The sequence below is a fragment of the Eulemur rufifrons genome, chromosome 28 (genome assembly GCF_041146395.1).
Source record: "Eulemur rufifrons isolate Redbay chromosome 28, OSU_ERuf_1, whole genome shotgun sequence".
NCBI lineage: Eukaryota > Metazoa > Chordata > Mammalia > Primates > Lemuridae > Eulemur > Eulemur rufifrons.
In genome coordinates, this window is record NC_091010.1 from 13,342,094 (window position 1) to 13,365,794 (window position 23,701).

The following is a 23,701-nucleotide window of genomic DNA, read 5'->3' on the forward strand; positions in this document are numbered from 1 at the left end:
ACTAATTTTCCTGATGTGTTTATGGTACCCTTTGTTTTCTAATATTTTTGAATATTCTTTCATGTTCTTTTCCCCCAGCAGGCTTGGGGAAGGTTCCACTGTGTGCTCAGTCCATTGTGGTATTCTGGTGCCACAAGTGGAAGGGTGTTACTGGGTCTCCATCCAGAGTTACTAGATGCCTCCTGGGTTTTTGTTTTTGAGACAGGGACTTGTTCTGTTGCCCAGGCTGGCACCATCATAGCTCACTGTAACCTCAAACTCCTAGGTTCAAACGATCCTCCCACCTCAGTTTCCTGAGTAGCTAGCTAGGAATATGAGCACACCATGCCCAGCTAATTTTTTCTTTTTCTTTTTTTTTTTTAAGAAATGGAGTTCTCGCTATGTTTCCCAGGCTGGTCTTGAACTCCTGGCCTCAAGCCATCCTCCCTCCTCAACTCCCCAAAGCACTGGGATTACAGGTGTGAGCCACCACTCCTGGCCAGATGAACTTTAGAATTCTTACTGATCTGGGGTCCTAATTATAGAACTGTTTAAACAAAATTTACACTTGTTAAGGTTTTATGAAATTTAATCATGTTTGTTTTGTTGCATGGAAAATATCCTGTCTAAAAGGGACCATTTCTCTAGTTTCATCCCAGAAACTTCTGGGTGACTCATACATGCTGCTGGCAGAGTTGATCAGTTATCACTTTCCTATCGAAGAGTGCCAACCATATGAAGGTTGGATGACTTGTACCCTTTATGGAGGGAGCGATTCACGCTGCTTATTAGTGCAATAAATTCCAAATGAAAGTCTTAGATGTTTCAGCTGAGTCATCAACAGCGCCTGACCAATAACAGCAAGATTGAGCAGCATGGTATGGCCAGCAGCAAGGGTAACCCCCCACCCCCGCCACTGGGTTTCCATCTGTGGTCTGGAGTGGCCCAAGCCCATTATGTCTCAAGTCAGGATTGGTCTTGGCAACTGAGAGCGGCACTGGGGGTGAGCTGGATTCACACCTGTGGTCAAGATGATAAGATACTAGAATACTTCAGGAGCGCTGTTAGACTAACAACCTCACACGACAGATGGAAAAAGTTCAAGAGAGGTTGTGATTTACCCCACAGTCAAACTGTCAGTGGCAGAGTGGCCTGGTATGCTATTCATTTTAACATTGATCTTAGAACATTGAACACATGAAGCTTCCTGGCAAAAAACCAAAAACCTCTGAGAAACAATTATTTGAATTGACGACCCCCAGAAAACAATGAGAAGTGCTGGTAACCTTGTTAACCCCAACAACCAACTCACTACCAAGTCCAATTGGATTTTCTTACAAAGAGCATATTCAACAAATATTGAATACCTACTATCAAAAAAACCCCACTTTATTTTAGAACAACTACATGACTGCTTTCTCAAGCCTGTTTACTTGAGGATCTATAAGTTTTTGAAAGCTGTTGATACTGCAGGAAAAACTGCGACCTGAGCTATACTGTCTGGTCCAGTGTTAGTGTCACTGCCTGGTGTGGAGGCCTCTGAATGTTTTGTGTAGAATTAACTGAAGTCAAATACGACCTGGAATTATGAAAGTCACATTTACCCCACACAGTTTTGTTTTGTCCCATATTTCTAGCTACTTTACCAAATGTTTTTGCTCTCTCGAAGTAAATGAGGCAGAGGTTTGAAGGGCATTGCTTTATTCCAAAGTTGATCGTTATCGAGAGAGATCTTTAGTCTTCCTTCACTTCCTCCCTCAGCTCCCTTCCTGGGTAGAGATGCTAACAAGAATGAGGGTGGTCATAAGATACTGGAGGAAGCAAAAAAGGTGACGGCTGTACACATTCAGTTCATGCTTGGCATGCCTTGGCCTTTCCCCTGTGCGAGGCAAGGAGAAAAAGACATGAAATTAAAATTACAGATAAATACAAGGAATGACTGTAGAAAATACAAGGAATAACTATAGAAAAGACACTAATCTCCTTTCCCTTGGTTAACTCAACCAGTCCTTTGTCTCCCAATTCTGACCGACAAGGACCAAAGGGATTGGTTTAATCCTATTGCCCTGTAGTGGCTGGAGACTAGTTTCCAATATTGGCCAAAATGTCACCTCCATTTTAAATATTCCTTCTGGGAAAGAATGACTTTTCTAGCATATGATTAGGGAGAAGAGGAAGCAAGAGAAAGGTTTAAAGTGTTGTACGGAGGTTTCCAACCACAGGAGGAGCAAAACACCAAAGCAGTTGTAGAATTCAGGGCGTGGCAGAGAGCTGGTGTCCAGGCTGTGCTATCCAAGGACACAGCCATGCCCAGGTCCGCACTTGCCAAGAACAGGTCCCGCCAGAGAAGCATTCCAGTCCTCCTCATCACTGAGAAATAGCCAAATCCAGTGTGGCTAGAGAGAGGCCACCTATGCCACGGTGTCTTTGCAGAAGGTTTCCAGGGAAGAGCTAGACCAACTGGGTGGTGGTGTCCGGACTATCTCTTGCCAGAGCCCCAGGCCAAGAAGAGCTGGGCGAGTCCATGATGTCTGACCAGAGCTGGGCCCAGGGTTCAGGTCTTGAACATCAGGAAGCCCCCAAATGCAGTGCCCGGCAGGCTTCTCTTTGTGACTGACCCCTGGGTTAACTCAAACCACACCCTCTCCCCCTTTTGCAGCTCGGCCATCGCAAAGGTCGTTGCTGTGCTTCCACCCTTCTGCCCAGTGGTACAGACTGGGGTCCGATGGTGACCTCCAAACACCAGCTGCCCGGTGCCTGGCCCTGGGCCAAATTCAACGGTCACTGCAAAGAGGTAGACACCACGCTCAGGGGCTCGGAAGTAGCCGTGTTCAGGGAAGTAGCTGCTGCCAACGTTGACATATGTAGTGTTGAACTTCACCGTCTGCAGGGCAGCTGTCCCTTCTGAAAAGCCGGCATAGAAGGCCACAGGGGCGCCTGAAACAGAAGGAAAGTGCTCAGTGACTCGTCCCTCACTCCCCTGGATGGGAAATTAAACCCTGAGACCTGCCTTTCTCACTGGATTAGCGCTGGAAATGTTAATACAATTTCCCAATAGTAATGTTATTGCCGGGAGCAGGAGCTGAACGGCCAATTCTCAGTTTTTCATGAATCCAGAGAAGGGAAAATACAAGTCCGTTGTCTCAACTGATGTACATTTTAACAAAGCACTTTCTTGTGTGATCCCTTTTCCAACTTTCTTGAGGGAAAAGTATCCCTGATTGAGGGAACGGGGGCTGCGTGGCTAACCAGCTGCCCACGGCCACACGGTTTGCAAAGGGCAGACGGGGGCAGGAACCCAGGCGTCTGCTCCCAAACCACTGCTACCTGCTGGGAATCCTGAGATACCTGGGGAAAGAAAGAAAATACTAGCCATCCTCATGGTAATGATGCTGATAGGGGGATCACTCTGGAGCAGTGAAGGGTGGTTCCTACTGGATAAGGGCACAGGACCTTAGAGAAAGAAGGAACGAGCAGGTGGGGCTGTGGAAAGGAGGCCTGTTCAAGCTGGTCTTCTTAAGGTGGTTTTCAAAATGTTGCACAGAGACCTGGGGTTACAAATGGGGAAACTGAGGCCCAGAAAGCTTGTTGCTCCAGATTACACAACTAGTAAATTACCAAGCTGGAAGCAGATCTTGGGTCTCTTGATTTCAGATGTTCTCACCTTTCCCACCTGCAGGAGCACACGAGCCAGCCTTGGGAGGACAATAACGCTGAGACAGAGCGCAGGTGCCCCGCGCATGCGCAGGCATGGGGGCCGAGGACCTGCCGCGTGGGTGGGGGACCCTACAGCCAGCAAGGAGCCAGCGGCGCTGCCTGGCCGGCTGTGGGCAGGGGGAGGGCAGGACCAAGGGACGGGTAGCGTGGGTGAGTCCCGGCCGCGACACTTGCCGTGGCACCAAGGTCATGTCCCGTCCCTCGTGGGTTCCCTCGAGGCGCTCGCTCTCGAGGAGCTGAGACCACGACCCTGTTCATCAGGGGATGAAACCAAGGCCCAGAGGACGAGCAGTTTGCATAACAGTCGGCCACTTAGGCTCCAGAAATAGAGCCCCAGCTCTTTGGCTCCCAATCCAGCAATAGCCTTGTGAATGACAGAATGTTTCTTTTCTCTGGTTGTGGAAGATACTCTGAGAATGAGCGAGTTCAGAACAGCGTTCCTGTTTGTGTAAGATCGCGCCAAGTGGAAGGCCGCCTCGGCCTCCGCAGTTCCCCCAGCTCCCAGCAGGTGGCGCTCTCGCCCAGCCGCAGGAAGGCCTCGGACCCCGCGGTGTGCGGGCCCCCTCGGCAGGTGGAGGCTTATGCAAATGGAGACTGCCCGTCCCTGCAGGGCACAAATTCAAGCCCTACAGCTTGCAAGACTAATAAGGGGGCTTTTCTTTTTAAGGAAAACTTTTGTGGTTTTTTTTTGAAATTATAAAATACTGCAGTGGTAAACACAGATACCTAAACCACAGGGCAAATTCTGAAAGTCATCAGCATATTGAGGCCTTGCACCGCTCATTTGAGGAAAAAGGATGGAAGAGTTAGGGTAGGTGATGGACACAACCTCAGCCCTGAAAATGCTGGGGAAATGGGAAAACATGGACTGGGTTCCTGCATGTGCTGAGCCTTGTGCTGGGTATTTGGTAAAGGTAGCTGCCTCCATATCAACCCTTTGATGTGGGCAGTGATTCTCCCATTTTACAGAGGAAGAAACAGATAAGTGATGCTGGAGCCTAGGCTCTTCCCATTGCTCCACACTGCCTCCTGGGCCATGGGGTTCGGGGGTGGGACCTTCAACAAGGCCTTGGACTTCCCACGGGCCAGGCTGCGCCAGAGTATAGACAGCCAGCATGACAGCCTTGTGCTTACCCCTGCATCTGGGTGAGGAGTGGCGCCAGCCTCAGGCAGAGTTACTTGAGACACAAAGCCTAGTGGTCCCTTCCTAGGGCCACTTTCAGGGAGGGGGTGAGAAGGTTGGCCACACATGGCTTCGGCCTCGGAGCCAGTTCCCAGGCCCATAGCCCAGGGCCCTGGAGGACCAGCCGTTGAGGGCCTTTCCAAGGGGGAGAGCCAGCACGCTAGAGACAGCTGGGCTGGGTCCAAGGCTCCTCTGTGCCACTCGCCGGCTGTGGGAGCAGGACATTTCCCCTGTTTGAGCCTCAGTTTGGGGCAAGGTGGTAGGCAGTGATACTGAGTGCATCCTTGAGCTGCTGTGATGATTCCTTGCCACGCAGCCCAAGAAAGCGCATTGCAGGGGCTCTGGCACAGAGCGGCGAGCCAGGTTAACTACTGTGGGACACACGGGGAGAATGAGCTTCTCTCAGGCCTCAGCCTTTCCCTGTACAGCAGTCCCCTCTCATCCATGGGGATGACCCCCCGTGGGTGCCTGGATCCACAGATTGTACCAGACCCTCTATGGACTATATTTTTTCCTATACATACCTGTGATAAGGTTTAATTTATGAGTTAGGCGCAGTAAGAGATTAACAACAATAACTAATAATAAAATAGACCAAGTATACTGAAATAAAAGCTATGTGAATGTGGTTTGTCTCTCACAATATCTTACTGTACTGCACTTGCCTATTCTCGGACCGTGGTTGATGCTGGAAACTGAAACTGTGGAAAGCAAAACAGCAGATCAGGGGGACTGCTGCCGCCCTCGTGGGGCACTGCCATGGCAGGCGGCTCCAGCCCCCGTGCACACACTGCCTGTGCACACACTCCCTGTGTACAGCGGTAAGCTGGTTAAAGACACATCGGGGGAGGGCAGAGCTGGAGGGATTTGAGGATGTGCCATGGAAGGGAGGGTGGTGCCCCCTTCCTCTGCGGCAGGAGCAGCAGGCACCCAGCGTGTGGATATGAGCGGGGGACAGCAGCATGGAGGGGGCTCTGCCAGCTCGTAGGCTCTGGCATCAGCAGTTGGTTCTTGTGACTTCTCCTGCCCCTCCACACTCTAGGTGGCCTAAGAGGCCCATAGCCCTGTAAAGAAAGTGGGTCAAGGGGAAGGTGGACCCTAGGTAATGGTGACCAGTGACCAGGCTGTTCTCTTTCATCCTGGCCCCCTAGAATCCCCTGGTCTCCCCGGCCCAGAAACTCACCTGCCTCCCAGAGCTCAGCGCCCAAGGCAGTTTGCACAGGCCCTGTGATATGTGCGTCCGCCAAAGGCTCCACCTGCTTCTTGTCCCTCTTCCGGGGAGCTTCCAGGCCTTTCTGCTGCTTCTTTCCTCTCTTGGTCAGCATGGCCTGCAGCTTCCCCAGGTCTAGGCTGACGTTAGCAGCCACCAGCCCTTGGAAGTTCCCAAAGAGGCTGTGGAAGAGGTGCAGGTGCTGCTCCAAGCTGCTCTCGGTGGCGCGGAGCGCGCCGTGGAGGCCCTCGAGAGAGCTGTTGAGGGAGGCGGCCCCAGAGGCCTCACAGCACCGCCCGGCGAGCTTTACGTCCGAGCTCAGGCGCTGCAGCTCCTGGGCCAGCCCGGCCAGGGCCATGGCGCCCGCCTCCTGTGCGCCCGCGTCATGGCTGGGCTCCAGGCGCTCTGCCAGCCGTGGGGGCTGTGCGCCACGGCCCGCGGCCTGCTCCAGGGCGGCCACCCGGGCAGCCAGCGCGTCCCAGCCGAGCACCTGCTCCTGCAGCCCGCTCGCCGCGTCCTGCAGGGCGGTGTGGATCTGCTCATAGCGCAGGGGCAGCGGCCCAGGCGCCTCCTCCGACATCTCCTCCATCACCTCCTCCCCGAAGAGGGCGGCCAGCACGGCCTCGTGGCGCAGTGCGTCCTCCAGCAGGGCGGCGAAGGAGCTGTGGAGCCGGCTCACCTCGCGGCGGGTCTCGGCCGCTGCCGCCTTCAGCGCGCCCACCTCGCCGTCCAGCGCCTGCAACTGGCTCCGGAGCCGCGCCGTGGCGGCCCGCGCCCGCTCGCCCTCCGCTGTGTGCGCGTCCACGGCCTGCGACACGGCGTCCACGGTGCTCCTTAGGGCCTGCAGGGAGGAGCCGTCCAGCTGGCGCCGCTCGTCCAGGCTCACCTGGGTCTCCTCCAGGGCGCGCGTGGCGTCCCTCTGGCCCTCCCGGATGACGTCCAGGTCGAAGTAGAGCTTCTGGCAGTTGCAGTCCTTGACATACTTGATGAGGTCGGCGTGGCCGCCCTGCAGGTGCTGCAGGGTGAGGTTGAGCTCCAAGAGCTGCCGCTCCACCTCCTCCTTATTCTCCTCCATGATCAGAGACTTCTCCATCAGGATCACCCGCAGCTCCCGCAGCGCTGTGTGGTTCACCTGCAGCTCCTCCACCTGCCGCTCCACCTTGCTGATCTGATCGAAGGTCTCGTCCGATTCGGAGTACAGCTCCTTAATCTCATCCGCGTGCTGGGCCAGGGTGGTCCTTATGTCCTTGAGGGTGTTCTGCAGCTCCTTTTCCCCGTGGCCCATGGCCACGTGCAGCGCGGAGAGGTTCCTTTGCAGCTGGCCCAGCCTGGCCTGCAGGCTGTCTGGCTCTGGCCTTGCCCCAGCCCCCGCAGCTGCCACCACCAGGCTGCCGTTGGTCCCTGGGGCCTCCTGGGCCTTGTGCAGCCGCTTCAACTTGGTGTCCACATCGGCCTGGACCTCAGAGAGGGAGTGGTGCAGGGAGAGGAGCTGGGTGTGCAGGCGGTCCTCCACATCCTGCTGCAGCTGGCCCACCCTCTGGGTGTTCTCCTGGACCTTAGCTTCAAATTTGGCACCAAGCTCCTGGAAGTCAGCCCTGGCCACGGCACTGTCCTGGACCCTCTTGATGGCCTGGCGGTTGGCCTCTACATCAAGAGACAGGTTTCTTATGGCCTGGAAGAGGCTATGCAGGCTTTCATTGAAGCTCCGCCAGATGGGGCTGAAATGCACTTTCAGGAAGGTGTCCACGTGGGGCAGCAACACTTGCTCCAAGGAGCTACCAGGGAACTCTGCAACAGACACACGTTTGTACAAAAGCCCTGCAGAAGCAGACACCCCTTCCCAGGCTGGGAGCCCCTCCCCAGGCCGGGACTAGCGCAGTCCTCTGAGGTCTGAGCCTTCCCACCTCTCTCAGCTCTCCCCTCTCCATGTGGCTCTGCCTCTGCCTCTAGAGCCTGCCACTCACCCAGCTGCTGTGTTCCATTGGCCTCCGTTGTTGTTGTTGCGGCTGTGAGGTTACTAGCCAGGTCCTTCCACAGGCCTGGCAGGCTGTCTGCCACCTCCTGAATGTCATTCTGGACATCTCCCAGCAGGCGTTCCTGTAGTTCCTGTTGCACCTCAAGCTCATTGATCTCAGCAACAGGGTGGCCTGAATACACATCACAAGTAAGAGTCAAGGGCTAACCCACCAGGCCTGGGCTGAGAGCAGGGGAGGTACATGCTGGTGTCCTCTGAGCAGGACCTTTGCAGCCTTTAGCACCAGGAGGGCAAATGCATAGCAAGTGAGCCCTCCCTGCCTCCCACGCCCACAGCAGACATGACTAATCAATCCTGGCACACTCTCCTCCTCAGCACATGGATGTGGCCTCTCATCATTCACCGCAGCCCTTCTCAACAGTAGTTCACCACAGGACAAAACTCGTTTGCCTTCTCAACCTTGGGCCCAGCCTCAAAAAGCCCTGTGGCAAATGGAGTCTCTTGGTGGGTTTCCTGTGCTGACTCCAAGACCAGGGCCAGCACGACTTCCTGGCCCTGGTTGGGGGGTAGGGGAGGGTGAGAATGCCTCTTCCAGGCATGGGTTCAGAGGCAAGGAAAATGCCAACAAACCAGTTCTTCCCAGACACTGCGGTCAAGGGAAAGGGTATGTTTGCTCAACCAGCAGGCAGGCAGCCGATGGCCCTGTGAACCTGGCCCCTGAGGGGGAAGGTGGCTCAGGGCCTCAGAAGAGCCCCTGCTGACTCTGGAGCAAGGTTTTCCTGAAATGGCACTGCCCTATCAGGGGAGAAAGGGCAGGACACATGGCTCTGCCAGCCTGCCTGCCCGCCGCTCCCAGGAAAGCAACACACCAGGTGCCACGCTGACTGGCCCGTCCCAAGGCTCCTGGCGGTCATCACCTGCATCTTCAGGCTCCGTAATTGCCATGGAATCTGCAGAAGAAAGCATGGGATGTTGACCCCAGAGGTCAGAGGAGCTGCTTAACCAGAGATCAAAGGGGGTGGTGCTATAGGGAGCCCTACCTTGGTGCTGGCAGTCGGGCCCCCCAAAGCCTGGGCAGCACCTCCAGGCCACGGAGGTAAGCACCTTCTGCTTGACCTGGTACACTGGCTTGTGGGCCACACGGTACCTGGGGGAGGAGGGCTGGCTCAGTGACTCCAAGGTGAGCCCGTGGGGCCTGGGCGAGTGGCCTGCCCTCCCCCACTCACATGACTTTGACTCTCTGGCAGTCTGGAGCCCCCTGTGGACACGGCTGCTGCGAGTGGATGAGAAATTTCTCCGTTTTGCAAGCGGCTACCAAGGTGACCAGCTTGGACTTCTGGTAGGGGCACCAGTTACTGGAAAACAAGCCAGAGGAGAGGGCTGCTGAGCCACACCCTGGTCAACAGGGGGCGCTGGTGCAGAGCGCCCACCCCGCCTCCCCGCCGGTGCTGGAATCCGGGACTCCGTTAGCCTGAGCAGGGAGCGCTCTGCATTATTCATCCCTGGGCTGCGGAGGGCACCTGCTCCGCCGCCTTCCTGAAGCCTCCCCAAGTCAGCACAGAGAGGCCGAGGAGCCCCGAAAATCACACAGCAAAGTTACTCGCAGAGCCAGAAGGGCTGTCACTGTTTCTCCTGGTGCCAGGAGGTTTCAGGGTGAAGCTGGGGCTGGAGAGTCCTGGATTCAAATCCGTCGCTCTTTCTGCCTATGTGAGCATGAGCCAGGCAGTTAGGGAGTTTCAGTTTCCCCATCTGTGCGTGGAGATCGTAGTGCCTCCTCTAAGGGGCGACCGAGACCACGTGCCTGGCTCCTGACAAGTGCTCTGTGAACGCGCTGCGCGGCCCCATTCCCCGGCAGCCTGCCCAATCACTGCTCACATCTTTCCTCACTAGAGACCGCAGCGAGGACACCAGCTACCTGGCCATGCCCACTGGGACGATTACAGAAATGGACTTTCAAACAGTTGTTGTAGGGGAAGGAAAGCAGCTGGCAGAGCAGTCTCCTTTCTGGGAAAGGCCACTGCTCCAGGCTCCTGCAGGGGGCCGGGGGGTGTCACTCAGCATCCTGAACCCTTGAGAGGTAGCCTCTCCATCTCTGCCCTCCCCCAGCATGTGCTGTGGGGTCCCAGGAGCGGGGGGACACTCATGCTGGCAGAGCCCCAGCTCACTGACCGGGTGGCTGGCTCCATGGGGTCAGTGGAAGGGGTCAGAGGGCCCTTCTCCAGGCAGTCAGCTCCCAGGGCAAAGCTCTCCAGAGTTGCAAGTGGTAATGACCTCCGAGGCCCAATCAGCTCAGCACCTCTTCGGTGCCAGGCGCCAGGTATGGAGGTGCAGACCTTCCCTTCAGGGTCCCAAGGGAGAGCAGGCACTCGGCGCAGAAGGGCTGACGGGTGCCAGGATCTGGAGAGACTTTCAGGAGGAGATCACTGGACCATGTCTTAAAGGGAGAGAGTCAGCTGGGGCAGCAAGAGCTGTAAGGGGGGTGGGGGAGTGAGGAGGGAGGCTGGGGACATCAGGAGAGGCCAGACCTTGAGGAAGAGCTGGACTGTCCTGAGGACATGGGAAGTCACAGAGGGGCTTCAGCAGGGAAGTGACACGAAAGAGCCACCGTGGTTCCTGGTTGCAAAAAGGACCCAGGGGTAAGACGTAGGCAGTTATGCCAGGGGTCCAGCGGGGAGATGAGGGCAGCTTGGACTGGAGGATGGTGGCTATGGGAGAGGTGGCCATGTTTGTGAGATATAGAGGGCAGGGCCTTGGTGATGGGGTGGCTGGTGCTGGGATTTTACTCTCTGGAGCTGGTCTTTGTCCTGGGACCATCGGGCACTGTCACACAGGGATATTGCTGGGAAAGGCAGGGAGAGGACTGAGGGGACCGAGTGGCCCTGTCCATTTTGAGTGCTGATGCCCCCCCAGCCTACTTTCCCACTTGGCTCCCAGAAGCCTGGTGGCAGCTGTCAGCCTCCACTGCAGATTAGAAAAGCTCCTCAGGAAAATGGCCCAGCCCAAGAGGAAAAGACCCAAAGATGCTGACATCAGCGTTCCCCCAATGAAATTGCCCAGCCAGAGCATCCTACTGAAACATGGACCATAAAGCCACATCCACACACCCAGCTTCTAGTCAGCTTCTCAGTCTCCCTCCTCTTATGGAGGGACCCAAGGATCACCCCAGAAACATCTCTGTTACAAAGGGGAGGTCAAAATGAGCAAAAGGAAAAAAGTCAACTTGGAGAAAACCAAGACTGTGCAAGGAGAAGTGAACTTCCTCAAAACTTCCACTATTCCCAGATTGATAAGAGAATTCACTGCACCCAAGAAACAAGAACAGAAAGCTATAAAAAAAAAAAAAAAAAAAAAAAAAAAGGAGATAGGAGGAGTGAACAAAAAAGAACTCTTGGAAATTAAAAACCTAACAGTAGAAATGAAAAGGAAATTTAATAGAAATGTTAGAGGGTAAAGTTAAAGAAAATTCCCTAAAAGAAGAACAAACGAAGAGATGAAAAATAGGAGAGAGAAGATAAGAAAAATAAAGAGCCAGGCCAGGCGCGGTGGCTCACGCCTGTAATCCTAGCACCCTGGGGGCCGAGGCAGGAGCATCGCCTGAGCTCCGAAGTTTGAGACCAGCTTGAGCAAAAGCAAGACCTCATTTCTACCAAAAATAGAAAAATTAGCCAGGTGTTGTGGTGCGCACCTGTAGTCCCAGCAACTTGGGATGCTGAGGCAGGAGGATCACTTGCGCCTAGGACTTTGAGGTTGCTGTAAGCTATGATGAGTGCTATGATGACACCACTGCACTCTACCCAGGGTGACAGAGTGAGACTGTAAAAAAAAAAAAAGTCTCTGGGCCCCATCACAGACTCCCTGAGGTTGGGACCTGAGCATCAGCATTTTGAAACTCTCTGAGTCATGCTAAGGTACAGCCCGGGACTGAACTGCTGTGCCGTGGGAAGCCCTTCAGCAGTACAAGAGAGAAAACCAAGACAGAGAAAGCCTGGTATCAGGAAACAGGTTCCAATCCAGAACCGAGGTGAAGGGAGCGCCAGGGACAACAGTGGGCTGTGGGGACGGGGGGCAGCAGTCAGACTGGAGCACACCTGGAGGCTCTGGGAGCAGCATCTCCAAGAAGACGCAGCTGGTCAAACACCTGACGTGAATGAGATGTTGAGAGCAAATGTGGGCAGCTGGCTGAGAGTTGGGAATTGAGTTGATAAAGACGCAGAAAACTAAACAAAAGAAAAGAGCAAGGCAATTTTTTACTCCAGGGAAGACCAAAAGTGCGCAGGGAGGAGAAAAAGATTCATAGTTTATTTCAAGGTTCAACCCTAAGTGGTAGTATAGTCGCATGAATGTGTCCACACGCATGCACTTTGGGGTGTGGCGTGCGGTAGGAAGGAGAGCTGAGTCACAGATAACGCTCCCTCCCAAGCAGCAGCAATGTAACCATATTACTTAGAGACACAGAGGTAAATGCAAAAGAATCACCTCAAAAATTGAAAGTCATTGCCTTTGGGGATCAGAGGAGGCTGGGCTTCTGACTGTCTTAACGCAACTGCGGAAGCAGTTCCCTCTAACCCAGAGGGTCAGCAGACTGTTTCTCTAAAGGGACAGATAGTGAACATTTCACACAAGATCAGCTACATAACCTGCAAGGCCCAGGGCACAATGGAAATGTGGGGCCTGTCGTCCAGGTGTTATGAAGAATTTCAGGATGGTGACACCAAGTGTGGGGCCCTGCGGAGTTTAGGGCCTTGTGTGAGCCTGCAAGGTCACATGCTCCTGACGCTGACCCCAATTTTAGGCTGTTTTAGGCCACATAGACTCTGTCACATCTACTCAACTCTGCCATTGTAGCAGAAGAGCAGTCACTGACGGTATGTAAATGAACGAGCCTGGCTGTGTTCCAATAAAGCTTTATTAACAAAAACAGGTGTTCAAAGTTTCCTGACCCCTGCCTGTAGATATGTATAACTAATAAAAATAAAACTTAAAAAAGTAAATAAAATTATCTCCATCTGGAAGAGAAAATGCAGATGAATAGCAAGAAGGTTTTGGAAGACAACTATGAGCAAGGAGTTTCTCCTCTAACTGTCAAGACCAGCTCTAAAGCCAAGTAATGAAAACCATGGGCACTGGCACAGGGTTTGGCAAACCAATCAGTGGGACAGGGACCAGGAAGGGGCCTGTGCATCCCCAAGGGATTAGGAAGTGGGCAAAAGGGAGCACATCAAGGTGAGGACGGAAGAAAGGAAGGACGGCTCGCTCAACACTGGAGCCCTGGAACCCCGGGTGAGACACCTGGCTGCACAGACACCTGCCCTGAGCCCCCTAGAAATCCCTGGAACTCGGGCTCAGCCGTCGGGGAAAGCACCTCTCTAAACCACCTCTCAGTGGTTCTGAACGGGAGGAGAGGGGACTATTCCCAGATGTATTGTCACAACTGGGTGGTGGGTACTACCCATGACTGGCATCCAGTGGGTGGGGGCCAAAGATGCTGCCAAACACCTTACGATACATAGGACAGCCCCTACACCCCCCAGAGAATTAGCCTGTCCAAAATGTCATTAGTGCCAAGGTTTAAGAAACACTGTCTCTAAACAAAGTTCCATTTCTCACACACCCTCTGACCTGCTGCAGAGGGCCTGGAAGGCCTGTGGCCCCAGTGCGCCCGGCCTGGTCCAGCCTGCCAGGAGTGATGGGGACTTTCCACCTCCAGCTCCTGGAACCGAAAACTATGCCGCCCACCCTTCCTGCCCAGGAACTTTCTCTTCTGGCCTCCGGAATCTTGGGCTCCAGCAGCCACTATTCTTGCCCGCGCTCCCCCGCCCTGGGCAGTCCCTCCCTTGGCACCACGCAGGCTGCTGGCCCAGAAGCCCTGGGAACATTCCTGACCTTTGCTTTGGTTTCCTCCTGCTCTTGGCAGCTTCATGATGGCCCTCCGTGCCTGTGCCCCCGGCCCAATTTGCTGAAGTGCCCATTGTTCTCACCGCCCCTCCACCGCCCCCTGTCGCAGGCCAGTTCCCTCTTTGTGCCCTCCCTTTGGGAGCCCCGCTGGGTGCCCCCATCTCCCGGTGGTCTCCGGAGGGGAGGGAGCCAGCCCAGAGTTTGGTGCCGGGTAGGGGGGTAGCAAGGGGCTCTCTGGTCTGGCTTGGGCCTGCCCTTGGCCTGCCCTTGGCCTGCCCTTGGCCTGCCCCAGATGGGACAGTCTGCTGGCCCCTTTGGAGCTTCTAACTGGGAGCTGGGAGGCCTGGGCTCTCAGCCCTCTGCTCTCTGAACCCAGGGTGACCTTGAACAGGCCCTTCCCCCAGTTCTGGAAACGTGGAGAAGCGCTCGCTCGTCCTGGAGCACGGGGGTGGGGCAGGCAGAGGGAGCGTCCTGCAGGGAAGGGGCTGTTAGCCCAGCCTTCCGCATAATGGATGCGGCTACCCGGGAGCACAGCCATTATGTAAATGGCCTGGAGGGCCTCTCAACAGCCGGTAAACCCACCTCCCGCTGGGCCCACGTGGTCCTGGGGAAGGAGGGCGTACTCTCAGCAGCCTTGTTTTCTGAGGCCCTGAATGCAGCCATTAACGTAACCATCCCAGGGGAGAAACTCGCAGGGCTTTGTCCTTGAGCCAGAAAGGGGCCTTGGCAGAGAAGCCTGAGGCCCCCTCAGCGGCCAGCCCAGAGCCAGGTTCCCTGAGTGTGGGCCTGGGGGCTCCTCCCTGCTCATGCCCAGGGCCCTGTGCCCCAGGGCAAGAGTGGGTGCAGGAGGTGCAGTGTGGCCCAGAGACCTTGGCCTGGGCTCCGCCCTGCTCCTGTGTGACCTCCAGCCATACGCTGTACTGCTCTGGGGCTCAACCCCAGTGGCAAAATCCCAGTTGCTCCTTGTGTGAGGGCTGGAGAAGCCTGGTGCTGGTGACGACCGCCAGGCTACTGGGAGCAGCACCCCCTACACTACCACCCTCTTAGGGGACAGGACAGAGGATGTCTGGGGGGCCCTGGCTCTGTGGCCCTGGGTAGCGTCCCCACCCCTCTGAGCTGTCATAGCAATGTGCTAGATGGGAAACCTTCCTTGGGGCTCAGCAGGGTCCCAACCTCAGACACAGTCCCAGTGGGGCAGCAAGTCCTGGGTCTGAGGAGCCCACAGTCTAAACACCCCACCACGCCTGGGAGCACAGAAAGAGCCTCCTCCTCTCAGACTCCCAGCTCTCACACTGCTGGCTCCCTGGGCTGGGGCCCCTTTGGGGTCCCCAAGCACCTGGGAAGCAGTAAACCACGCCCCTCCTCCACCCCCACCCAGCAGTCCGAGGACACAGTTGTTTGGCTCGTGCTCCTCCTTGCTCGGGCTCTGACAAGGTCTGTGTCCAGGGCCTGCCCCGGTCCCGGGCTCTGGAAACAGGCGTGAGGGCAAATGGAGGCCTCGTCACTAACGGTGTCGCCACCCCCGCTGCTGGAGTGCAGCATTTCCAGGGGGGACTAGCGTTTCCAGGGGAGGACTAGCGTTTCCAGGGGGGGACTGGCGCACACTTCCGCCTCCCATCACAGGAGCTTGGGAAGCAATTAGTCCAGGAAGCCGCAGTGTTTCCTCCCTTCTCACCAGCCCTCCGGAAGCCTGGACAACTTGGGCCTGGCCTGTGGGGACCGCAGCTTCGCGGGCTGTGGGAAGGAGACCCCAGCAGGCAGGGCGGTTCCAGGCTTGGGACACCTGGGTATTGCTGGGCCAGGTGTACTGGTGCACACACCTTCCCACACTGAGACCCCCAGGGACAGCTGAGGGGACCCAGGCCTGCTCCCTGAGGCCAAGGGATCCAAGTTCCTCCCCACAACTGAGCAGCTCCCTCCTCCTTCCTGACCCCAACCTTCCTCAGAGGGAGGAAGGTGGCCCAGAGACCCAGGCATGGAGCTGGTGGCTTTGGGGAGGAAAGGCTTGGTCCTTGGTCCTGAAATCAGAGCTGGGTGACTGGATTCGCCCCCACCCCCAGAATCCCCCACGCCTCCGGCCCTGAGACGACCTGGGAGCCCGCAGGAGGGGGTTTCTCCATGGCCAGCCCCGCTCACGAAGGGCCGATGGGCCGATGGGCACTTAACTCTCAGCCCTGCCTCTGCCAGGCAACTCTGCTGTTGGGAAAGTGCCCAGCAAACCTTCACCTGGAAACGGGAAGCTGCCAGGGACTGAGACTGTCCCAGGCAGATCAGTTCTGTGAGCCGGCGTGATGGTGACTGTCACACATCCAGATGGGAGACGCTGGGTGAATGCGAGTGGGCCCCCCTCGCCCTCCAAATGCACACAGATGCACCCAACCAACCTGGTGTGTGAGGGAGGTGGGGGTAGCCGGGGGTGGGGCAGAGCACCCGGCGGGGTGGGCTGCCTCTGAGCGCTCCACTCTGAGGGTCCAGCATGAGCTCTGGAGTCACATTCAGATGCTGCCCTGGCTCTCCCTGGCTGTGTGACCTTGGCAAGCTGCTCAGCCTCTCTGAGCCGCAGGCTCTGGGGGGCTAACTGAGCTAACACTTGGCGAGGTGCCCAGAGACCGCGCAGTAAATGGCACCTGCTCCTCTGCTGTGGTTGGAGATGAGGCTCCAGGGCCACTGCAGACCCCGGTGGGACCCACAGGCCCAGCACCTTGCCAGCAGGACTGGCCCTGACCCTGGACAAATAGAACTTTGGAAGACAATGTCGGGGGTCCCAGTCACAAGACCACCCCTCCCCTCCCCAGGGGCGCCGAGGCGGAGCTCCCCAGATGCCCCTGCCCCTCCGTGCTCTGGCGAGCAGGGCTCCCTCTCTGCTCACTGCTGGGCAGTCAGGCTGCGCCCCCGGGACTCAGACCAAAATCCCATCCCCGGCCCGGCCAGCCTTGCTGGGGCTCAGCTTTCAGAATTGATTTCTTTCGAAGAACAGAAGCCATGGCCAGGCCAGCTGGAACCGTGCAGGGCCACTGTCCCTCAGCGCCCCCATGCTGGGTGATTGATGGCAGGAGCTGTTCCCTTGCTTTCCAAGGCCGTGTTCCCCGCCATGGCTCAGACAGGGAGCTCCCTGTCATTCTTAGGCGGACCCTGAAGCATCCAGTCCAGGCTGTCTGGGGGTGGCCCCTCGAAGGACAGCCTGGTTAAGCCTCGCAGCTGGCCCAGCAGAGAGACAATATCAGCCCATTTCACAGATGGGGAAGAGAGGCCCTGCTCTGGCTGAGCTGGGACTCAGGTCCTGCACCATGACCTCTGCCAAGATCCAGGCCCTCTTACCGTCCAACTGGGTCCCTGCTGGTGTCCTCAGCCTCTGCGCTCCAGACCCCAGGCGGCCTGGAGCTGTGTGGGTCAGAGAACCCAGTACCAGGGGTCTGAGCCCAGGCCCCCAGCAGCCCCCAGGCTAGGGGTCCCCCGAGGCCGAGCAGCAGAGTCAGGATCATCTTGGTGGTGGGACAGGCTTAGGCTTGGCTCAGCAAGTGACTCCAGAAACTGCCAGTGACGTTGGTTTCAAGTTAAATCTCAGAAGGAAAAAAACACAGGGACAACAAAGAGAGGAAGTGGCCTGGGCCGGCCCACCCGGTGGGTCTCATCCGGCCCCCGCCCCCCCTTGCCTGCTCCCCACAGGAGCCACCAACCACGCAGGCCGTTCCCTGTACCCCAAGAGGACTTGGCTCAGGGACACTGGGGATGTGGGAGACACAAGGGGTGGCTCCACCAAACACGTCCCCATGGGAACCTGCTCCCTGGGAGCCAGGAGAAGCACATAAGCCTCAAGGTGGGGCTGCAGGAAGCGGTGGGGGTGGTCTCGGGGACCCGCTGCCCATCCACACTGCTGGCCAGGAAGTGGGGGGCACGTCATGCCTCCTCAGCATCTTTCACCGCTGGGCTGTGGGAGCCAGCTGGTGGGTGGAGGCTCAGAGAAGGAAAGAAGCTATTCTGGGGTCGCACAGCGTGCAGCCAGGGGCCAAGGCATGGGGAAGCCCTTTGTGTGCCCCTCCCAGCTCCTCCAGCTGGTTCTGCAGAGCCTGGCCAGGGGCATCCAGGATGCTGGTGGGTAGCTGGTCAGCCCAGATCAGTCTGAGAGGTTGGCCTCTCTCACCTGACAGGCCTGCATGGCCTGACCCCTGCCCTACCTGGGACGTGGGGGCACCAGCCAAGGCGCCTCCCCCTCTGTGCCTGTCTCCCCAGGCATAGCACTGACACAGCAGCCCCAGCCCGAGAGCACCCAGCCAGGGCCCACGCCGTAGGTGGACAGGGCAGCGAATGAATGAGGGGCAGGATGGGTTAAGATGTGTCCAGCCCCCTGCAGCCCCTTCCTGGAGAGCAGGGGCAGGAGGGCAGGGCTGAGCCTGCAGGGTCCCCTGCTGCCCCACCCTGGGAGAAGGTGTAGGCAGGCCTCCCTCCCTCCCTCCCTGCACCCCGGGCTGGCTGGGCTCCAGCTGGCCTCTGCATCAATATTTCATCGCGTCAATAGGAGGCAGCGGCGGGGACAGCCACTGCAGCAGCACTCGCGCCAGCTCCAGCCCGCAGCTCGCAGGGAGAGTCCGGCTCCCGTCCTGCCTGCAGCAGCCAAGCCCAGACCTGTCCAACACCATGGATGTCTTCAAAAAGGGCTTCTCCATCGCCAAGGAGGGCGTGGTGGGTGCCGTGGAGAAGACCAAGCAGGGGGTGACAGAGGCAGCCGAGAAGACCAAGGAGGGGGTCGTGTATGTGGGTGAGTGGGGGCGCGGCAGGGCGCGGCTACATGGTGGCCTGAGGGTGGGGTGCCCAGTTACCTTGGCCTGACCTTGCTCCCAGCCCCAGGGAGGCATTTTGGGAGGGGTGAAGCCCTGGCTGTCAAGGCAGGGTCTCTGAGCCCTGGAGCATCCACAGTGCCTGGGGCAGAACAGCAAGAGGGACACTCAGATGGCAGACACGGCTGGCCACCTGTCTGTGCACACACAAAGGCATGGCCAGGCACACTGGGCTCCCTGGGCCTGCAGCCCCCGAAGCACCCTGGTGCTCAGGTGGGCTCTCCACCCTCTCCACACGGGAGCTGCTACGGCCAGCAACCAGGCCACAGGTCCCCACGTTGCCCAGAGGGTCAGGCTGGGCTGGGGAGATGAGACCCGGGCTCAGTGTCCGACCCGCCCCATCCCCCTGTGGCTCCCTCCAGAGAGGAGGAAGGGGAGGCTGATGACTCAGCGCTTGGCCGCCCTGTCCTGCTGCCGCTTCTCAGGCCTGGGCCACACCCCAACAGGGTCTAGACCCTGAGTCCAACCAGTGTCCCCCTCAGGCTTGGTCTCTCTTGTCCCCCACCCTGTCTTGTCCCCTTCCCATCCATCCACTTCCTCCAGACACAAAGGAAGTGGCCCTTTGAAGGGGCCGCTGCCGCCAGACACCTTCCTCACCCCCTACTGACCCCTCAGCTGGGCCAGCTGTCAGCTGTTCTGTGGCGTGTTTGCCCTGACACCGCCAACACCCGGAGGGGCGGGCTGGGCTGATGCCTCCACTTCCTCCCCAGGAGCCAAGACCAAGGAGGGTGTGGTGCACAGCGTGACTTCAGGTGAGGAGCCCCAGCCCTGGGGGCCATGGGGGCTGGGACCCCCGGGACATCTGTACCCTCGGACTGAGGGCCCAAGCCCAGTGTCCTCCCTTACTCCCAACTGAGCTCCCAACCCAGACCCCGAGGCTCGACCAGGGTGGGCCTGCCCTTCCCCCCACCAGCATTAGAGCTGCCCTGGAGTCAGAAAGGGGGCAGCACAGGGTCCCAGTGGAGCCCCGGCTCTGAGTGCCCTGGGAAAGGGCCACTGCGGCCTGACCTGGGCGGGCCAGCCCAGTGGGGAGGGTCAGGGCCAAGACCAGCCACAGTCCCCCCACAGTGGCTGAGAAGACCAAGGAGCAGGCCAACGCCGTGAGCGAGGCTGTGGTCACCAGCGTCAACACCGTGGCGGCCAAGACCGTGGAGGAGGCGGAGAACATCGCGGTCACTTCTGGGGTGGTGCGCAAGGTGAGCCCCAGCCCTCCGACTGGCCCATCTGTCCTCGGCCCAGGGACGCCAGCCAGGGAGGAGGCTTTGTACCTTGCCTGGGGCACACAGGGAAACAGACCGAAGCTTCAGTTTCCACACCCACTGTGTGCCAGGGTGGAAGGGGGTTCTGAACTTGGCGTTTCACGTTTCACACCCATTCGCAACTGGAATCCTCACATCTCTTCCCCTATGAGGGGGGTGTTGTGGGCCCATTCTACAGACAAGGAAAGTGAGGCTCAACACCACGCCCTCTGTATGGCTCCCAGCATTTAGGAGATACTACACTTTGTAAGTGAAAACAGGGCATCACGCGGTGACAGGCAGCCTCCCGGGCAGTGGACACGAGGCCAGAGCTGCCAAGTCACCACCTGCCCCCAGGTCCAGCTTCCCTCCCCGGGCCTGGCTCCCCAAGCAGCAGGGAAGCGGCGCCCCCTGGTGGTGGAAAGGGAGTGCGGCCTGACCCCGCCCTCTGCGGCTTCCTTTGTGTGCGAGTGGGCGTGTGCACGTGCACTCTGTGTGTCTGTGTACGTGCGTGTGTTTATGGGTGCACTGTGTGCGCGTGTGAGTGTGCACGTGTGTGCTCGGCCCGGCAGCAGAGAGCGTGGGAGCAGTGGTGCGCTCCCGCAGGGTGGGTGTTGGCCAGGTGAGCTGTCCCAGCACCTATCACAGGGCAGGCTCCACTAAGCATTTTACGCTTATTAGCTCATTCAGTCGGCACAAAATCCCATGAGACAGGGTGTGGAAACTAAGGCCCCAAGAGATTAAGTGATGTGCCCCAGGTCCCCTGGCCAGTCCACATGAGCTTGGATTCCCCACCAGGGGCCTGTGCCCTGAGCGACTCTGGCAGTGCAGGTGGTGGTGGGCTGGGGGACTGAGATTCCAACCTGGGGTGGGGGTGGGGGTGGCGGTGCCCTCTCCAGCTCCCCTACCTGCTACAGGCCAGGCTGCCTGGGCAGCGGAGTCCGAGGCTCCCAGCACTGAGAACCTGAGAGTGGGTGGGTAGAAGAGTAGAGGCCACCCTGCCCCTGGCTCTGGGGTGGCACCCAAGTCTCTGTTTCCAGGGCCAGCATGGGGCCTCCACATCCTAGGAGCTGGCAGCTGCTCCCTCTCCTGGTCCCCACCCTGCCCCTTCCTAGCTGTGTGACCTTGGGAAGCCAAGTAAGCTCTCTGAGTCTCCTCTACCTCATCTGTAAAACGGGGGCAGAAGTGTCTGTCTCACTGGCCTGTGTGACGAGGCAGCGATAGGACCCCCATGAAGAGGTCTGCCTGGTTCTTGGTGAATGCCCAACAAATGAAGGTGACTGTATTGTCATCATCAGTGCCTGAGCAGAACCCATACGTGCCCTGGGAGACCCCCTTCCCTGCCCATCCCCAGCTAAAGAAGCCCTAGGGTGGGGGTGCCCGGGCCCTCCTCGAGGAGCCTGGAGGATGGCTGGTGACCCCTATCCAGCTGCCCCAAGGGAGACTCATTTCCTGGTGACACCCCAAACCCAGTCATGACTCACCCCCGGTGAACCGTAGAAGGATGCAGACCGACTGTGCTTTCCACTGGTCTCATCACCCTGTGGGGCAGCAGGACTAGGCAGGTGACCACCTGCCCTTCCCCTGGGGAACCTGGCCAACTCTGAAGTTCTGCCCTTTCATACCCCACACCAACAAGGGGCAGGACAGTCCTGTGGCAGCACAGAGGTGGCAGGACCCTGCAGAGGCAGGCACTGAGACCAGTGTCCAGGCTGATCTCCAGCTGTCATGACCGCTTGGGCCAAGTGTCTGGCTGGCCTGGAGTATAGGGGGACAGAAGATGGGAAGTGGGAGAGGACTGTGTGACCCTTGCTGGCCCTGACCAGCCTGTGCCCAGGGCCCATCCAGGAGGCAGGGAGAGGGACCCACACTACTGGAGACCTGAGTGGGCCTGGAGCAAGCCTGACTTGAGGCCCACAAGCCCTGCTCCTGTGAGTTCTGAGGCCTTGAGCTGGACACCTAGCCCCGCTGCCTGCAGGGTCCCTGTGTGAGCACTGATGACATCCCTTGTCCTAGGGCTGATTCGGGACTCAGCAGGGGAAAGGTGTGTGTGTTCATGTGGGCAGGGTCAGGCCTGGGGCTTCAGGGGCCTCTGCCCACCCCGCCAACCTCAGCCCACCCCCCCTGGCTTCCTCGTCAAGGAAGCCCAACCAGAGTTTGGGGGGTGATGCCAGAAGGCCTTGGTGGCGTCAGACGGAGCCCCAGCTGCAGTCTGGCTCCCACACCTCCCGCACTCCCGCGCCTCCAGCCCCTCTGCTCGTCTTTGAGGCCGGGGTAGACGAGCCCCTGGTTGCAGGGCAGCTGCGGGTCCCTGCGTCCTCCACATGGCCTCATGTCCCCTTTGCTCCCCTACAGGATGACTTGAAGCAACCTGCCCCCCCACAGGAGGACGAGGCAGCCAGAGAGGAAGAGGAAGCGGCTGAGGAGGTAGGAGATGGGTCTGGGGTACACCACGGAGGGTTCCTGGGTAGGGTCCCCATTCCCCACAGACTCGCTGCTTCCCTCTCAGGGTCTGTGGGGCCCCCCTGACCTCCCGCAGCCCCCACAGGGACTGTGGGCCAGGCCAATCCTGGACCTGAGTGTGAGATCCCCTCAGGAATGATCCCTCAGGCAGGGGGCACAAGTGGCAAGCTTCCCCAGGCCACTCAGTGTGGCCACTGAGGGTCGGGGGTCTGGAGCTGTGTGTGAGGGTCATTCTCTCTTCCAGGCCAAGAGTGGGGCAGACTAGAGGGCTGCCAGCCAGCTCGGAGGCCCGAGGACACTCCTCTGCCCTGGACCCCGCCCCCTCCTGGCACAAGGAGTGCCGGCCCGGCGTGTGACCTGCAGCTGCCCACACTCCCCGCCCCTCGCCTGGCCGCCCAAGCTGCTGTGCCGCCCGCACCGCCCTCCCTTGGCCCTTCCTGCCCTCTGGTCCTTCTGACCCCACAGATGCTGCTGTGAATGTATTTATTTATTTTGTGTGTATGTGACTCCAAATAAAACCTGAGCCCTACTGCTGGCCATGCGTCCTCTCTGCCCTGCATAGTTCACAGAGAGGCCGGCTGGGCCCTCCCAGGAACTGGAACTGGTTCAGCCTGTTGATGGGACCAGGTACCCTGCAGGGACACACTGGGCACTTCTGGAACCCATGAGAGCAGGCACTGCCCTGAGGAACACCGCCACCCCAACTCACCCATTGCCTCTAACACGGAGTAGGTGGCCCTGCCTTCGGCTCGCCCGGGCCATCGGCAAGATTGCCGACAATCCTGTCTGCCTGCAGGAGCAGCCTTAGCTCACCCTTGGGGTGGCCCCCACCTGCCCGCTCTGTCTCCCAGGAGCCAGCTGTCAGCAGGAGGTGAGGACCAGCGTCCACGGCTCCAGTGTCCTGCAGGGAACAGGGTCACCTAACGTTCTCCGAGGAGCAGACAGGATCTTTCAAAGATGGTGAAGTCTACACCCACAGTGAGACGGGGAGCGCCCTCCCCAGCAAAGACACGAGGTGACCCCAGGGCACCTCCTGCCTGGCCCCACCCAGCCTCAAGCTCCCTCTGGAAGTAGAGCTGGAGTTTCCCTTCCTGCACCCAGAAGCCTGTGAGGTGTCATTAAAAACCACAGCAGCGGAGGTGCACGAGAGTAAGCCTCGCCTTGAGAGAAAAATAGTAAAAATTAGTATTTGCTGAGCTCTTCCCA

General features: G+C 58.2%; 2 protein-coding genes across 2 annotated transcripts; one reads left to right on the forward strand and one right to left on the reverse strand.

The window, feature by feature from the left end:
* Positions 1 to 1,916: 1,916 nt before the first annotated feature.
* On the reverse strand, positions 1,917 to 17,449 carry MMRN2 (multimerin 2). Its single transcript, XM_069461175.1, has 7 exons — positions 17,278 to 17,449; positions 9,291 to 9,419; positions 9,105 to 9,211; positions 8,934 to 9,014; positions 8,054 to 8,236; positions 6,063 to 7,877; positions 1,917 to 2,916 (listed from the first exon to the last, which is right to left on the reverse strand). The coding sequence occupies exons 1-7, from the start codon at positions 17,439 to 17,441 to the stop codon at positions 2,534 to 2,536; spliced, it is 2,862 nt and encodes a 953-aa protein (XP_069317276.1). The 5' UTR covers positions 17,442 to 17,449; the 3' UTR covers positions 1,917 to 2,533.
* A 1,095-nt stretch (positions 17,450 to 18,544) lies between these two features.
* Positions 18,545 to 22,980, forward strand: SNCG (synuclein gamma). Its single transcript, XM_069460635.1, has 5 exons — positions 18,545 to 18,715; positions 19,505 to 19,546; positions 19,863 to 19,990; positions 22,388 to 22,459; positions 22,740 to 22,980. Exons 1-5 carry the CDS (start codon positions 18,595 to 18,597, stop codon positions 22,758 to 22,760), a joined length of 384 nt encoding a protein of 127 aa, XP_069316736.1. The 5' UTR covers positions 18,545 to 18,594; the 3' UTR covers positions 22,761 to 22,980.
* The last annotated feature ends 721 nt before the right edge of the window (positions 22,981 to 23,701 follow it).

Excerpts from the sequence above, each read along its gene's own strand:
- SNCG (XM_069460635.1), top strand. The coding sequence starts at position 18,595 with ATGGATGTCTTCAAAAAGGGCTTCTCCATCGCCAAGGAGGGCGTGGTG. Across the intron at positions 19,991-22,387 it reads CTTCTGGGGTGGTGCGCAAG|GATGACTTGAAGCAACCTGC; the intron begins GTGAGCCCCAGC and ends GCTCCCCTACAG. Across the intron at positions 22,460-22,739 it reads AAGAGGAAGCGGCTGAGGAG|GCCAAGAGTGGGGCAGACTA; the intron begins GTAGGAGATGGG and ends TCTCTCTTCCAG.
- MMRN2 (XM_069461175.1), bottom strand. The coding sequence starts at position 17,441 with ATGATCCTGACTCTGCTGCTCGGCCTCGGGGGACCCCTAGCCTGGGGG. Across the intron at positions 9,420-17,277 it reads AGCAGGGACCCAGTTGGACG|TAACTGGTGCCCCTACCAGA; the intron begins GTAAGAGGGCCT and ends CTTGTTTTCCAG. Across the intron at positions 2,917-6,062 it reads CGCTGAGCTCTGGGAGGCAG|GCGCCCCTGTGGCCTTCTAT; the intron begins GTGAGTTTCTGG and ends CTTCTGTTTCAG.